Source organism: Daktulosphaira vitifoliae, unplaced genomic scaffold, assembly GCF_025091365.1.
Source record: "Daktulosphaira vitifoliae isolate Bord-2020 unplaced genomic scaffold, ASM2509136v1 Scaffold_4, whole genome shotgun sequence".
NCBI classification, from domain to species: domain Eukaryota; kingdom Metazoa; phylum Arthropoda; class Insecta; order Hemiptera; family Phylloxeridae; genus Daktulosphaira; species Daktulosphaira vitifoliae.
The window spans coordinates 21,705,705-21,723,383 of NW_026099575.1; the positions used below are offsets into that span (position 1 = coordinate 21,705,705).

General features: G+C 24.7%; 2 protein-coding genes across 2 annotated transcripts in view; one reads left to right on the forward strand and one right to left on the reverse strand.

The window, feature by feature from the left end:
* The window catches only part of LOC126904718 (uncharacterized), a 20,228-nt gene extending 5,426 nt beyond the window's left edge, over window positions 1-14,802 (reverse strand). Inside the window, exons 1-4 of the mRNA XM_050683944.1 lie at window positions 14,780-14,802; window positions 6,333-6,384; window positions 4,940-5,110; window positions 4,769-4,804 (exon numbers count right to left, since the gene is read on the reverse strand). The gene's annotated coding sequence lies outside the window, so the exon portion shown is untranslated. The remainder of the gene's footprint in view (window positions 1-4,768; window positions 4,805-4,939; window positions 5,111-6,332; window positions 6,385-14,779) is intronic.
* Window positions 14,803-16,916: 2,114 nt separating this feature from the next.
* The window catches only part of LOC126904701 (uncharacterized), an 8,711-nt gene continuing 7,948 nt past the window's right edge, over window positions 16,917-17,679 (forward strand). Inside the window, exon 1 of the mRNA XM_050683925.1 lies at window positions 16,917-17,083. Within this exon, the coding sequence (XP_050539882.1) occupies window positions 17,063-17,083 (21 nt within the window). The 5' untranslated portion in view covers window positions 16,917-17,062. The remainder of the gene's footprint in view (window positions 17,084-17,679) is intronic.

Consider the following 17,679-nt stretch of genomic DNA (forward strand, 5'->3'; position numbering starts at 1 on the left):
CTTTAATTTAAGATATATATAAAAGTGTCAGTCCTTCCGGAACATTTTCAAAAGTTAAGTTGAAAAAGTTAATTTTTTGTGAAAAAGTTGTCATTTTAAATCCCCCCCTGTGGGCAATTAAAAAGTCAGATTTACATAAAACATATTCCTAATGATAGGTAAAGACACCATGCATCTATAAAAAAAAAAAATTATACTGATTTGGTCATTTTTGATAAAGTTTAACAGTTAACAAAGTTATAAGTTTTATACACTGTACTACAAGGAACTTTCATCAGAAAAATATAATATTCTAAATCAATATTTCGAGATATTTTCAAATATGCAATTAGACTAATTTTATCACTTTTAAGTTTTAATATTATTAAAAAATAGTCTACATATAAAAAAAAATAATTAAGAACAAAAAAAATTGTTTTAAATTAATACTGATTTTGATTATTAATATGTTAAAAATAGATTATTAATAAGTTAAAAATAAGGAAAATGACATATTTAACCAATTTTGTTAATCGTTTAAAGTTGATTGTTGTAAATGTTTATAAAAAAAAAAAAAAATTTATTTTACCATAACTTTTAGCTCAATTGGTAAGTTTGACATTGACATAATTAAATAGAAAATTTTATGACAATTAAAAAAATTGTATCGTTAAGATCAATATGCAGTCAGAAAGTTTTATAATTACTATTTATTGTAAATTTATCAGAAAAGCTCAATATTTTTTTGCATTTTTATGGTAATAGATAACTTAAATACCTTTAGTAATAGTAATAATTTCCTAGTAACTTTTGTTCTTTGAAAAGATTCTACAATTGAAATATTGAGAACTTAATTAATTTTAATNTCCTTTAGTAATAGTAATAATTTCCTAGTAACTTTTGTTCTTTGAAAAGATTATACAATTGAAATATTGAGAACTTAATTAATTTTAATGATTTACTTTAACTAAATGAACCAATCAAAACAAAGTTGTTAAAAAGATTTACTCAATTGAGCGTATTATAAAATTTGATTATATTTGTAAAAATCAATTGTTAATTCAGGAGAAAAAACAATCATTTTTTTTAGAAATGATTTATATAGCAACACGTTAGAAAAAAATTTGAATATTATAGTCTAATAGTAGCACACACAAACAGAGTAATAAAATTATTAAATTACAAAGTAAAATGATTTAATTTTGTAGTTGAAACCTATCATATCAAACTTCATTCGTTAATAAATATTTTGAAAACATTAGAAATTAATGATTTTAATTGTCTTTATGGAGACGATGTAATAACTAACTGTTTAATTGATAAATTAGAATTTTTTTTTCAATTTTTGAGAGTAATATCTTCAACTAGATACGAATTGTAGTAATTTGACGTATTGTTGAAAAAAGTAGGTCAAGTTAGAGCAGAGAAAATAAATGATAGTCACAAAAAAATATCTTCTCGGCTTTGCATCGAAGCGAAAACTTAAAATATAGTAAAATAATTTTAATACGAATAAGAAATTTCTTCTTGCAAGGGGCGACTAAAGTGATGGGATCCTTGATCTTTATTGAAGTTATTGAATCTAAATGTGATAAAAATCAAACGAGTTAAAATTTATACTAACTTAAAAAGAATTAAGAAAAAATGCAAAAAATTCATTGCCCTACGCGGGTTGGAATCTCGTACCCAAAGCGTGTAAAACATAAGTTTTACCAACTCGGCAACCGTACGTCGCTAAGTGGCTAAAAAAAGTGGCTATTTAAGCTAATTCAAATTTCAAAGTTATTTTTCTCGACTTAAAAAAAGCAAACAAATTTAAATAAGTTTAACTTTCTATGCTATATTAATTTTANAATAAGTTTAACTATCTATACTATATCAATTTTAATTTATATAATATTTATGAAAATCTGTACTCCCCTTCTCAGGTTTTTTAAAATAAAATAAAATACAAAACCCAGAATTTTAACACAAAAATAGGAAATTTTTGAATACGGTAGTCATTTTTACCATGACGACAAATCCAGAGGTCAAATTTTTTTTTTTCAAATTAAAGTATATTACATAAGCTTTAATTTAAGATATATATAAAAGTGTCAGTCTTTCCGGAACATTTTCAAAAGTTAAGTTGAAAAAGTTCTACTTTCTATACGCATTTTAAAAGGTTTGCACCCCCCCTGTATAAAGGGAAATGGTCCGATTTTAAAAAAAAGTATGTCGAATGAAAGAAGTATATATAAAGTATTTATCATTAAAGAATAAAGTTGATTCATGCATTTTTTAAAAAGTTATAGCAACATAATGTTAAAAAATGTAAAATATAATATCAAGAATTTTTTCACAAAAATAGCATATTTTTGCATACGGTAGTCATTTTCACCATGAAGACAAGTCCAGAGGTCAAATTTTTTTTTTTCAAATTAAAGTATATTACATTAGCTTTAATTTAAGGTATATATAAAATTGTCAGTCTTTCCGGAACATTTTCAAAAGTTAAGTTGAAAAAGTTAATTTTTTGTAAAAAAGTTACCATTTTGAAACCCCATCCTTTGGGCTGTTAAAGGGTCAAATGTTCACAAAAATATATAAAATGATAGGTAAATATCTAAGGTATCTATAAAAAAAAAAATTATATTGATTCGGTCATTTTTAAAAAAGTTATAGCAATTATAAGTAAAAAAAAGTGAAAAAATATCGAAAATTAGCGATTTTTAAATTTGTAATTTTTTGNAAAATATCGAAAATTTGCGATTTTTAAATTTGTAATTTTTGGGGGGATTTCCCCCGTTTACGGGGAACGAGGGAATTTTTTTCAATTTTTGAGGGTCATGTCTTCGACTAGATACGATTTGTGATCTTTTGACATATTGTTCATCAAAATCGGTCCAGCGAGAGCTGAGATTGAGCGTTCACAGACACNAGATACGATTTGTGATCTTTTGACATATTGTTCATCAAAATCGGTCCAGCGAGAGCTGAGATTGAGCGTTCATAGACACAAAAAAAAAAAAACACATCATAGTAAAATTAATACCTTCTCAGCTTCGCATCGAAGCTAAAAGAGTGGGAGTGCAGTAGTTTTTAGCGATGCTCTATTATTACTATAACATACAAATGGAATTTTTTTACGTTACGCACTTCGGTTGCCTTAAACTAGAAATTATAACAACTCAAAAAGTAATCATATAATACTGGTTACCGTCAAAATTTTATATAGACTTGTTCATTTAATAGTTAAATAAAACAATATATTCCCATTTAATTATTGAAATTTTACCCTAACAAATAATTTCTCACAATAAACTTGAGATTTATAATGATCTTATTATATAATAGAACAAGGAAAAAAACACTTTTCTGGGAAAATCACTTAGCGTAATCGGATTTTCAAAATATTTTTTTCAACAAAAGTACTCGGTCATCAAACTCCGGGAAAATTATTGGCGAAGGTCGGAAAATTTTTGCCGCTCGCCCGCGAGCGTTTTAAAATTTCCATCGTTTACGAGAAAAACGCTCACTGACGACAGCGTTTTACGACTTCAGGTTTGAAATTTTTACCAGACATATTCAATGACATTCCTAAGATATAATAAAAAAATCAATTCAATCCGTTCATTTTTCACTGTTTTACTTTTTGAAAATTTTTTTTATCTTATTTATCTCATATTTGATGTATAAGACTATGAGTTTATTGTAAAAATTGGCATCCATCTATGACAACTATACTGTCTAACGTCAAAGCACAGTAATCAATATTCTTATCAAAATTGACTTTTTTACATAGTCCTAGGAATAATAACCTGCCGATTTTTTTTTTGCAATTATTCTATAATATTAATACAATTATTATAATTAGAATATTAATAATTGTTGTGTATACCAAGGGCGTATTTAAGGGGGATATGGTTCCAATGACCTTATTTTAATCATTACTTTGATTTTTAACGAAAAATATCTATAGCATGTTTGCCAAAGTAAAAAAAATGAAATATTTTTCTACAATGATTTCTGAATACGTCCCAAGTGAATACTTCATTAACAAACGTCAACCTTATACTCAATACATTTTTCTCTTTTTGAATTTTCCTGATTTAAATAATTCAATTTTTAATATATTTTTGTTACACTGATTCTGATGTAATACTTTTTTTTCTGTAAAACACTTATCGTGGCCTACTTATGATGACGGCCCGAAGAGGCTTACGGCCCTGAAGTTGTATAAGTCTCGTAGGGCCCCGGGCTCGGGGTGGAGTCCAGATAGACGAAGCCTAGTTTATATATAAAAAAAATTAAATTATACTTAATCAATACGTTTTTATGGAAACATTATTTAACGAAAAAATGGGAGTTAGTATATTTAATAATTCTCTTTCCATACAAAGTGTCTTAAATCTAACTGTCAAAGTTTATAATAATAATTGTTTTGTTGATTTTAAGTAACTATAGCTATCTTAGATTACGTTTAACGCATACTTTTTATTATTAATCAATAATAAGAAAATTAATTTTATTTTTGGTAATTTTGAAAAAGATTTTTTAGCTCTTTTTTGTAATATTTTCATTGATCAATGTTAATTTTAAGTACTTATCAATTTATAATTGATTTATTTGAATAAAAATATTATTATAAATATAGAATCTGCGAATGTAAAATGTATGAGTCTTGGCGCAGGAATGCAGCAAAATATATTTTTTTTATCATTTAAAACTCTCTAAATATTTTTTAATTTTTTTTTTTTTTTGATACCATACATTGTTAAGATAATATGTCAATATAAATAATACTTACTACGATCTATATGATTAGGATCCGTTATATCTTTCTCTACGAATATCATTTTACAATAAATAAATATTTATTTTATCAATTATACCTATATTNTATCTTTCTCTACGAATATCATTTTACAATAAATAAATATTTATTTTATCAATTATACCTATATTTTAAATAAATCACCTATACTTCTGACTCCTCTTCCACATTTACACAACTTCCTGCGTTTTGGTAATTTAAAAGAACAGTCGCCACAAAGATAATGGTTACACGGTTTTAAGTAAACAGAAGGCGCTTTATCTAGACAATAAAAACATTTTTCTGGTATTCTAGGTTCAGCAGAAGTGAATTTTTCTACATTATAAACACAAAAAATATATTAGATTTAAAATAAATAATTAACGTATTAGAACTTTGATTCAATTACAGTACAGTAAAATGGAATCGAGAAATTAATTAGATTAGTATTGATTGATATCTGACAGTTATTAAAATTACTATAGTAAATCTTTTAAATAAAATAAATTAAAACAAAAATCAACACATTTACCAAAAATTTCATGGTTTTTGACTTTAGAGATTGGTTCCGCACATATACAATATGAATAAATACGATAAATGTTTTCCTTTTTTAATCATATATTACATTAAACGAGCTTTATTTGGATAATTTAGAACGAAGTAAGTATTCACTACTATGTTAAAAATTACAAAATTAGCCATTTTTTGTATGATTTTTTGCTTAAATAACCAATATTTAGAAATCGAAATTTCGGATAGTTTTTCATTTTTTATTTTGAATATTGCAATTAATTACAATGACCGCAAATTATCGTGACACTACCGCTAGAGTCGCCGATTGTTTTAAGTATTAACAATAAAACTTCACAATAATCCATCCAGTTTTCAAAAAGTTATTTAATAAAAATTAATAATATCAACATTGACTGTTTTATAATAACTGTAATTTTTTGATTCTCTTATTACTATCAGATATAAGAGGAATTTTTCAAAATTATGGCACTGATAGATTCATCCAATTACGTTTTGTGATGTATCGTTGAACAAAATACGTTTAGTAGAAGCGAAAGTAATAGGAACATAACAAACACAAAAAAAATACGGCAGAGTAAAACCGATAGCTTCTTAGCTACGCCTTGAAAATAAATACATGCAATTGTTTTTTTACTAATTAAAAATTATGCCACCATAGCAAGTACTATAGAAGTAGTAGTACATTAAAATTCTAGCACAAAATAGTTTATTTTCAAGTATATCTAAATATATATTTTTTTCTCTTTGCGTATTTTATGGTGTATGCTAAACTAAAAATATGTTTTAATTACTATACCAGTGAAGCAATTAGAAAATATTTTTAGGGAGAACTAGTTTCAAATCATATTGATGATTTTAAGACTACAAAAGTTAAAAATTACTATTCATTTCATGGAGAGATATAATAGAAGTAAGAATTTTTTACCCTCTCCAATTGAAATTTTCAAAACCTTAACCAAAATGCTATTAATAAAGCAACTGTTTTTTTACAATCATAAGTAATTTTATAAAAATTTATTACCATTTTCAAAAACAAAAAATAACACAGCTAGTATTGTTGAGTTTAATAATTTCTGAAACAGAAAATTCAAAAATCAAATTAAATAAACATAGTTACGTACAATAGAGATTTGCCATAATAGAGATAAGACATAATAAGAAACATATTAGAACATATTAGTATTGATAAAAATCTGACAGTAATTTTAATAGCTATTATAAAATTCTTCAATATGATGATGCACCGATGAAGGGATTGTAAAATTTTTTCAACTAATCATCAAAGAAAATTAAAAAAAAGGGGCCAATTAATAAAATTATGTTTTAATATTATCTACCTATCATCATGGATATCACTCATACAAATCACCCATGCATACCATAAATAATATAAAAACCTTTAAATCCTTTAAAAAGTATTAATGCGAAATAAAAATGAAATTACGTATTTTGTTTTAACAAGTGACTGTCAAGGCTTTTGTAAAAATTACGATAAAAACATTTTGATATTTATTTAAAAGACCAACATCATTTTTTTATTAAACTACAGCTAATCGCAAAAACGCGGTTACTATAAATTATGTCCTGTAAGTCTCAACAATGGAGCCGTTATTTTGTGTGAGGCAATTATAAGTAATTAGAGAAAAGAAGAAAAAGCGGTGTATGGTATTTATAGATTTGGAAAAAGCGTATGATACCGAGAGAGGTTTTAATGTGGGCATTAATAAGAAAAAGAGCTCCGAAAAGGTACATGAATATAATAGAGGATATGTATGATGTCACTTGTACCTGTGTAAAAAGTGTAGGAGGAATAATAAAAGGTTTTAGGATAAGAGTAAGAATGCACCAAGTTTCTGCTTTAAGCCCTTACTTATTTTTTATAGTGATGGATGAAATTACTAGATAATTACAAAGAATATGTCGTTGTGTATGTTGTTATAAATTGAAAATTAGTGATTAACACTTACCATGGTGACTTCTATTTCAAAATTACTTTTTTCTCAAAATAAAATTATATGACTATAAAGTAATCGATTTATATAATTTACTTTTCATAAACCAATAAATACAACCATTATCTTAAGACATAATTTTTTTAAAAATAATAGTTACAGGGTATTTCATCGTGCTTTGACAAATCCTAACTTTAGATTTAATGTATATTTTTCATTAATTTTTTGAAAAAACTTGTTTATGCTTAGAATTATAATAATTTTACTATGTGTGAGAGGTACCGGGAACGTTGGCCAGCGCCTCTACAAGACTTCAACGTGCTCTCCGCTAGGGTCCTTACAGTTGGTTATGCTGGTCCTATATAATTGAATTACCACTAAAAGGACTAGCGGTTAGGTGACCAATAAAAAATAAAAGTCAATTAACAACGATAACGAGTGTTTATTTCTATATAAATATTACGTAAATTCTAACCTGTCTAGATCTCAAGAGATGTTATTGGTGATCCAAGTGAAATGAGTCGACGGCGACGAGCGTACACAGAACTCCGTCAATAATAATAATAATAATAATCACATCAGCGATAAGTAATTATGTTAATAAATAAGAATCAGATGCCTCAAGAATGGTATAATGCCCACTGATTTTGACGTATTTTTAATTAGTTAAAATAAGCATATAATCCATTCTGTTTTCACCTGCGCGTCGCATACTCATATTTAGGTTGTATTGATGTTTGTGCTGATTAATGAATGTAAATTGTTAATGTTAGTGGAGGACGAGTAATCTGTCCGTAACAATAAAATAAAATTTCAAAAAAATATTATATCACAAGTAATGAAATCGATGTTTCAACGATAATATATATTTTAAATATATTTTTACTTCAGTTATGAAATGATTATTTCCATGGAAAAAATCACATACGTAATTAATTGAATAATTAGTAAATTAGGATCGTCTTACTTCTATTCTTCTTTAATGAGCTGATACCAATTATTGATACCATAAAATAAACACAAGTTATTTTTTAATTTTTACAAATATTAAAACGTTCTTGAAATTTAATTACAAACAATTAAGAATAGCTTTGATTACTAAATTATTTTTAATAATCTTCTCTGTAAAACGGTTATCTTTTTATAAAATTAATTGTAATTTTTCAAAAATTTTATCAAAAAAAAATAAAACAATTCAACAAGTTTTGTAAAAAAGAAAGTATTAAAAAATATTCATTAGTTTAAAAACGTTATAGGATTTTTTAAAAATTAATGGGACACCCTGTATATTTAACTATAATTTGAAGCCTTCTAATGTATTATAAATAGTTTCTAGGGTTTAAATTAAAAATGATATTTGCTTACTAATAGTTTTTAGATTTATGTGACTACAAAAATAATTGTGTTTAAAATTGTTTCAAATGTATTAGTATGGTAACTAATTTTCTTTTTAAATTTAAACACCTTTTTCTAGATATTTTTGAAATGTATGTGTATAATGTTTTGCTAGATTTAAAAATACATTCACAAATATCACAAATAATTTATTGTTCTTAAATAGGCCAAACAATAATAATTTTTTTTTGGGGGGGGGGTAATGTCGTGGCAATATAATTCATTGATCGAAAATATTTTCAAATATATAAGTATTACATTGTATTATCTCTTTTTTATACAATTTGTTAATTAAATTAGTAACTATTATAAAATTAAAATGTTTCTATTGACTGGGTTATAGAAACGCAACGTTGGTATTGACACTTATGAGTTTATCAACAGATATACTTTTTTTATCGCCATTTGGTGTATTTAAAAATTTTAACTCACAATAATATGCCTTACTATCACACTTTAAGCATAATATAAAAAAGTCATATCTACAAATAGCGACATCATATAAAAACAATTAACTCCCTCTATCTTTAATCCCTTATATATTATACATCTATATTAACTAAAAATTTTGAAATATTAATTTTTTTTACCTAATAAACCAATAAAGTTATGTAAAAAATTCAAATGTCATGTACTATTAATTAATATAATGAAAATTCTATATAAAAAAAAAAAATAGAAATTTTATTTGGTATGTATATAAAAATACTAATTATATAATAGTATATTCTTGTAATATATTAATTTTTTATCAATACTGAATACCAATACTTAAGGTAAAATTTAAGTCAAAATATTATTAAATTGACTTCGATTTTTAGGATTAAATGATTTATTTAAGTTATAGTTTCAGTAGGATGGGACATACTACACCACTCATTTAACAGTTGTCTTATTCAAGAAAAGTTTTAAGACTAGTATTCTCTTTGTGTGGTCATAAAGATTGACTTTTTTTATGGGGCTTTCTTATGTACACCAAAAACCACAAACGATTGCAAAATTTAATTGAAAATTATACGAGTCGTTTCAGAAATGTAGGCTGATGTTTGCAAGAAAGATATCAATAATTTTGTTAAACATATTAACGACTGCCGAATTAGTAGAGGAAGACATTATGTCAGATATTTTTCATCATTAAACCGAATATGTAAATGTTAATAAATATATAAAAATAAATGAATTTACTTTAAAATTTGACTAATTTATTTATTCATTCAAAATGTCACACTTTATGAGACACTAATTGTTTGTTATATATATTTAAATGTTAACGAAACAAAATTAGTTTGAACATAAGGGTATTTATTCAAAAATCAGGAATTTCGACAAAATAATTTATATAAATGTAATTTAATATTTGGATTTTCCAAGTGAAGACTCCAGTACCATTAATTGTGTTTGTTGTTCATTTATCGAATAGTTCCACTGATTTTTTTTAACTGAAATAAACAAAAAAAACAATTTTGTATTAGCTATTTTAGCAATCGTGATCGTCGTTCATCAAAAATTTCTACATGCGAGTTACGCTTGATGTTTACTTACTGTGTATCATTACAAGTTCATAAAGATTATTAAGGTATTTTTTACAGGGGAAATGCTTATTATCGTTTCTAAAAGATGGATATGAATGTACTAAATTATTATAGAGATTTTGCAGTGCTTTCACTAAATATCTTGAATTTCTAATGATATGATACTATGATTGCATAGAACTGTATAATTCATTTTATTTCACTTAAAATATTTTTTGTTGAATAAGTATACAATACATTGTTTACTCATTAAACCTATAAGTTATACTTGTTTGAAAGTTGAAGCACTTTAGTTTTAAATGCAAATACTTATTATGGTGCATTTTTTAGTGTGGTTAATCTAATTAGAATAAACACATAACTTTTTATAGTTTTGTTTTACATGCAATTAAGATAGTTAATACCACCTCCCGACTAACAAAAGACATCCGCGAGCATGAGTAGTCTGTTTTTCTGTAAAATGACAGTGATTGGTCGGTCTAGTATGTTATTATCTGTAAAATTATCATTTATATAAATTTTTTTTTCGAAGTTGATCATAATCGTCTGCATGTGTATCACTTAGTTCATTTATTACATCTTCAGTTTCGTGTTGTCCGTTAAAACATGATTTGGCACAACAATTTTTACAAGCAATTGATTACTTTAAACCTTATTTCTATATCCACATATTGTTCCACAAATACAAGAAATTTTTTCTAAAATATTTTTTGGAGCTCGATCATTTTTTGAAAATATAATTTGCAAACCTTTTTTAAACAATATATAATTTCTTTTAATCATAAAACAGTGTCAAAGCCGCTAAAAGCGTGCAAAAATAAAATAGATTTTTTTAATAGAATTTGTTAAGTTAAAAACAATTTATTTTTCATTTTTTCTCTTTTCAAGATTTTAGAAAATTATATCAATATTTACAGGCGTAAGAGCTATTAATAAAACAAGTTGATCAAAATTCTCTCTTATTACAATCGCATTTTTTTTCAGAGCTAGTTTTATTGTTTCATTTATTATAACAATATTAGCATCATCAGTAGTATAGCAGCCTTGGTGGTAAATGGCTTCAGCAGCTACAAGATCAGATCCACTAACAATTTTTTTTCCATATAGCTTTACCGATCTCATTATTTTACTCTATAGCTTTTTAAATATATTTTTTTTGTAGAGTTAAACTTAGTACATAAAATATTTAACGGCATTTTGTTTTATTCGGCTTTCAAATAATCATAATTTATTATTTCATCAGCATAAAAAAAACACATTTCTTTGAAATTAAATTTGATTATTGTAAATCGCAAATAATTTTTAAAGGAAAAAACAGCGAAAGTTTCATCATACATATTTATACAATTGGTTTTAAACAATCAATTCTCTCACAAATAGCTTACAACAATTAGAGTGAAGTTGAACAATATCCAGATATTTTAAAATATTATATTTTACGTAATTGCGCACCAAACTAATATTAATTAAATGTGTTATACTCCGTCGATTGACATATACAGAATTATTTTTTGACCATGCGATTAAAAATATTGATAAAAATTCGTATTATTGAGTAATTAAAAAAAACCAAAACACAAATTTTGAAAAATACGATGTTAGGGTCAAAAATAAACACAATATTACTGATTACAAATAGTAGAAAATTTGAAAACATCGTTAGATCACTATTAATAATAATATAGAGCATAATAGAAAATATTGTGCATAAAAAGTCTAAAAATATCTTTTAACTAAAGATACTGTTGTAATAATATTAATGTAAATATATTATAACCCATACAGCATAGTAATTAATGTCAATTATGAATTCACGTTAGCACGAGCCAAAACAGTTAACATCTAAATTGGTAATTTTGCAGTACACACGAATAAGTCGTACTCGTTGATGTCTTTTGTTATTGAAACGTTAGGCTCACAAAATTATATTGAATCAAATTTGTTTAAATTTTGCATTCTGTAATTTTGATTTAAAACACGCTTTTGTTGAAGATAAAAAACCATGTTATCAAAACAAAAAAAACTACTTTTTCTTAACAAACTTTAAGGTGAAATCAATTTACATGTCTCGATAGTTTTCAGCGACAAGGTCAATTTCTGTTAAAATTAATTTCATGTCTTAAAACATTTTAATTTACAATAGGAAACATTATCAGTTACAATGTTGAGCACGTCCGTGAAAATTAATATAATTATATACATTTACTGTCACTTTTACATGTCATGTTAGCTACAATCGTACTTGTGAGAGCATTTACAAATAAAAGACCAACCAAAATGTATTATATGTGTTAATAGGTATGCTTCATTATTGTGTAAATTTGGTAACACATTGCTCGTTTCTTACTGACTTCAGGTGTATCCTTTTAAACGCGCTTACTTTTAGAGAAACCGTGCAATGATGCAATGCTTAAAAATTTAAATAAGCATAATATACAATTTTACAGGTAATCTATCGACGCAGGCTAAATGAGCACATACATAATATCTCGGTTGAAATGTTTCATTTTCAACTACACACGGTTCATTCTATAAATTGTTTGTATTTAAATCTGTCCTTTACACTAAACTTTCACATAGCAATAATACCATACGGTGTGTTTATCTCGAAACTGAAAACTACAGAAGCAATTTTGACCCTATGAGTTATATTTAGCTTGTCCATAGCGTTCAAACACGTTAAAAAAGTGAAATTAAACGTGTAAAAATATGAATAATCTACATTCATTATGCTACGAAAGTTTTTACTAATCTCAATGTTATAATATAAAAACAACAAAAATAATCATAAAGTTGATGCAACATCAAAATTGCTATTATATGAACATTGTTTATTATAGTTTAATTGTATATATACCACTTTCTCTTATAGAAATTCATCAATGGTTAACGTGTTGTTATGATCATTTTTTGTGTGCCAAAAAATAAAACAAATAGAAATTCAATTATATTATTTTGTGCCAATATTAAAAAATATAATTATGGGTTTACAAGGGTTTAAACAATTTATTATTTAAGGCATGTACTAAAAGGTAAATACGCATACTATTTGCATCATATAATTTTTGCCATATCTTGTCATGCCATAAATAATAATACATCTATTTATATGTGACAAAAGATATTTTTGTATCTTACATTTTTTCAAAAATAGAAATAATCTAACTTAAATCGAGTAACACATATAATTGAGTTAGTCCAAATAAAGTTCATAATATTTTCTTTGAAAATCATCGTTCGTTTTTTACAACAGATCCTCATTATACAGAGTGTTAGGTAAGTAAGGAAACGGGTTTCTATTGTTCTTATTGTTTGTAATAACTAACCATTTTCTTACTTACTGAAAACCCTGTATATGTTTATGCCTAATATGGGAGTCATAAAAAATTGAAAATGAAATGAGGAGTTGTCGTGGTAAGTAGTTTAAAAAGCATTGTCGTACAATATTTAATTATTTATAATATTTATTCGATTAAGGTTATAACATAGATAGCTATTTATAAATAGAAGAATTTAAGTATACATAATTTTAATAGTTGTATACATTAAATTTATTATGTAATTTAGTTTTTATAAAAGGAGAGATAACTTTTTCGTTGATTCTTGGTTATCGTTATCGTTATTGATTCCACAGGTAAGTTATTGTTCTGGCTCGTTTGGTCGAATGAGGTATTCATAGGTAAATCATGTGTACCCTATCAGGCCTGTTTATTATTATTTCATGGCTTTTTTTTTTTTGGGATGGTATTAGCTTAGGTAATATAGAAGATTTCATTTTGTTTAATTTCGCGTTATCCAGTGTATTACTCAGCTTTAGTAACACTCATATAATATATATTCTCTTATTATTTTTTTTAATATTGTATTTAGAGAACAAATTTGAATTGATATTAAGTAGGAGAGCTTAAATAGACGACTTGGTTTTATGATTTCAAATGCGTTATTTTATTATTATTTTATTTTTGTTGTGTATTACCACAGCTCTTACTCAAATCTTTGTTTTTGATCCGTAAATGGAAATATTATATAGAGTGCTCAGTAAGTAAGAAAATAGGTCAATTGTTATAAACAATGAAAACAATAGAAATCCGTGTCATTACTTACTGAACACTATATAACCATGGAAATCAAATATTGATGGGACTTAATTTGTGTATGTTACGATTAGGGTTTGATTCTAAGTATGCCCAAAATCTACTCTCAGAAAAATGTTGTCTTCAATAAAGTTGATAATTGTTATGGTTCATAAAAATAAATCAAATTGTAATCAGTATTTCACGAAAAGTGGGAAGGGGGTTGTTATTCTTAATAAATCACATTTTATACTATAGGAACTCACAATATGAGAAAATTTCGATAATAAACTGTTAGTGTGATAATTAATTGAAAACAATATTAGTAAATTATTAAGACTTTATTTTTAAATAACCAATAATTATTAAAACTAATAATAATAATATTAAATTGTTATACTTAATTGTACTCCTAGACATAATACAACTGTGATTCATGACATTTAAAACGGAATTTATTTTAGACAATAAAAAACATAATGATCGTGACTAATGATATATTACTTACTCATTTACCAAAAGGACATTAATATGCCAAGTTTAGAGAAATTGTATTTGCTATTTTTGATTTAATTGCTTAGATACGTAAAAAATATGTTTTCACTTATTTGTCCGAAAAATACTTATTTTAAAGTATTATATTCCAACGATAGTCATTAATCAATAAAGGGTTTTATTTCCGAAAAAAAAACAACACTATTTCTTGTTTATTTGATATATAGCATAAAGACTCTGATGACATTACAATACATTTCAATGATATATTTTGAATGAAGGCATATTTTTAAACATTATGCAACGTAATATTTTTTTCGTGATAGTTACGACGTAATTTCAAAGTTTTTTGTTTATTTTATTATTTATTTAATAAAGTAACAAATAACAATTTTTATATGTGTCTAAAAACCATAAACATTTAACATTAAAAAAAATGTTCTATCTATGTAGGTTCAATGTAATTTATACTAATATTATCAACCGGTAGTCATTAGAACAAAAATAATTGGTATAAAAATAAAAAAAATCCGAGTAATTTTTACAAATCTTCTTTAGATAATTAAAAAAATTGGTAATCTAAAATCTCTTAAAAAATATATAGATTTTGGAAATTTTGGCACAGACGTTTAGTTATAGGCTCACAGATGATTAATGATTTTAAGCAACATGTATCTTAGACTTCTGAAATAAAACATAACATCATTAAGTTAGGCACATATTATAAATTAATAGAGTATCTTGGGGTAACTTATAGATTATTAACCTGAGGTAATTTAGTGATTTTGTAATTTAATATCAAAACATTTTATTATGATGAGTAAAAATATATTTTGCCACTTAGGAATAAATTTTTTTCTCAAAAAACAATATTTTTCAATAGATAAGATTATTACATAAACATTGAAGTAAATATTATTAGATTACTTTTTATAATTTAATAAAATAATATATAAAACTCAATTATTTTAAAATTAGTATAAAACGATTCTATTTGAGTAATGTTGGATTTTTACACCAAATGAAAAATGTTTGTTTTAAGTATGCTAAAAATTGTGTGTGGAAATAAATGTTATCATTACTCAATAATATTGATTAATAAAAATATTATATATCTTATAAAAAAAATTCAACTATTATTAAATTGTTTTATAAATTTAAAATAGTATTGTTAAAGAAAGAATTATGAGAAAAGTATAAAAAATTTTGTAATCCTTACAATGTATTCAATGTTATCTTTAATAATTTATAATGATTAAAAAACATGTAAACATGACCTAAGATTTAATATTCATCGAGCATCGGTTCATAACTATAAAATAAAATAAGTTCATATCTCTGATGTTAACAATTGTTAATTTTACTCAATATTACATTAAATAATCGTATACCTTAATAATCTAATAACCTAAGTATAATTTTACTTTGTTTTTATTATGAGTATAAGATGTTATGAAAAAATGATGTTTTTTTTAGGTAAAGTACAATCAATACATAATTAGTTATTAGGGTGACTCAAAAAAAATCGATCTTCGTAATGTTTATGAGATACCTCATAAATGTATTATATACATTAAAATAAACATTTTATGAAAATTTGAGATTAAAAAAAAAATTTTTACAGGTCGCTCAACGCGTTTTAAGAAAATTGACCAAAAATACTCAAAAAAACATAAAATGTCATTATTTATTCAATTTTTGTTCAAATTTCTTACTTAGTACATCTAAATTGTTCGTTTTTTAATGCCGAATAATAATAATTAGAAAAAAAAATTGTAAGTCCAAAACTGATTGCGTAAAGTCCATAAAAAGCTCAAAAATATGGTTAAGTTCAACGAACACTTAAGTAAACCAAAAAATTTTTTTTTTTCATTTTTTTTTTTTAATTTGATTAATATTTGTGTGTATATTAAGAGGAAAAAATTTTTTCCACTAATGTTTAAAACTACTACCTTTTTTTTNCGTTTGTCTGTAGGCCTCACATAACGTCTTTAAATTGCCTGCTGGAGGACAAGTTCATCGACAGGTAGTGTGCCTAATGCCAAGGGTAACAATCGTAACGACTGCAACGTCTGAAAGTAAAAGTGTCTTGGAATCTTCAGCAAAACAAGTGGGAGAATTCATCGGTTGTTTTTGCCAACTATATATTCACCAAGACATTACGATGAGTTTCTCATAATGCCGACCGCGAAGGATCATCGCAGACGAAACGTGATTTTTAGTATTTTAGTATTTTCTTTTTAATTTGCTTTACTGTTACCCAAAGCAAAAATATTGGATTACTTTTTTCCAACTATTTAAAATATGACGTTGAAAACAAAGCCGGTAAGACTATATAATTAAATAAAAAAATGTCGATCAATATAAAATTTAAAAAATACAATTTAAATTTATATTCATTTAAAAAGTTAACGTAAACCCATTATATTAATGCTATTTTTTCGGACGTATAATAATAATAATTAACTAAGAAGGTACATGTTATATAGTTATAAGATGAATCATTCAAATTAAACTATTTAATAACTAATTTTATCAAGCATTTAATTAAAGTATAGATATTCTATTAGATCTAAGTTCATAATAAAAATATTATTTAAAAAGTTACATTTCAAAATTATACAAAGAGTATAATGTATTGACACTGAGTTATTTAAAATATTGCATAATATCTTTCCTATTATTATTAATTTATTTGAATGAATTATTTTATTTTATTATATATAATTAGTACAATATAATTTATTTTAATTGAAAAAATATAAGCATACTTGTATCATACAAATATGTTGATTTAAATCTAAGAGTTATTTTTCATGTATTTAAAAAAAAATTGAATTTAGTCTTAACAATCAAATATTTAAGAGTAAATTGAAAAGTTATATTACAAAAGAGTTTCAAGAGTCATCAATAAAAAAAAA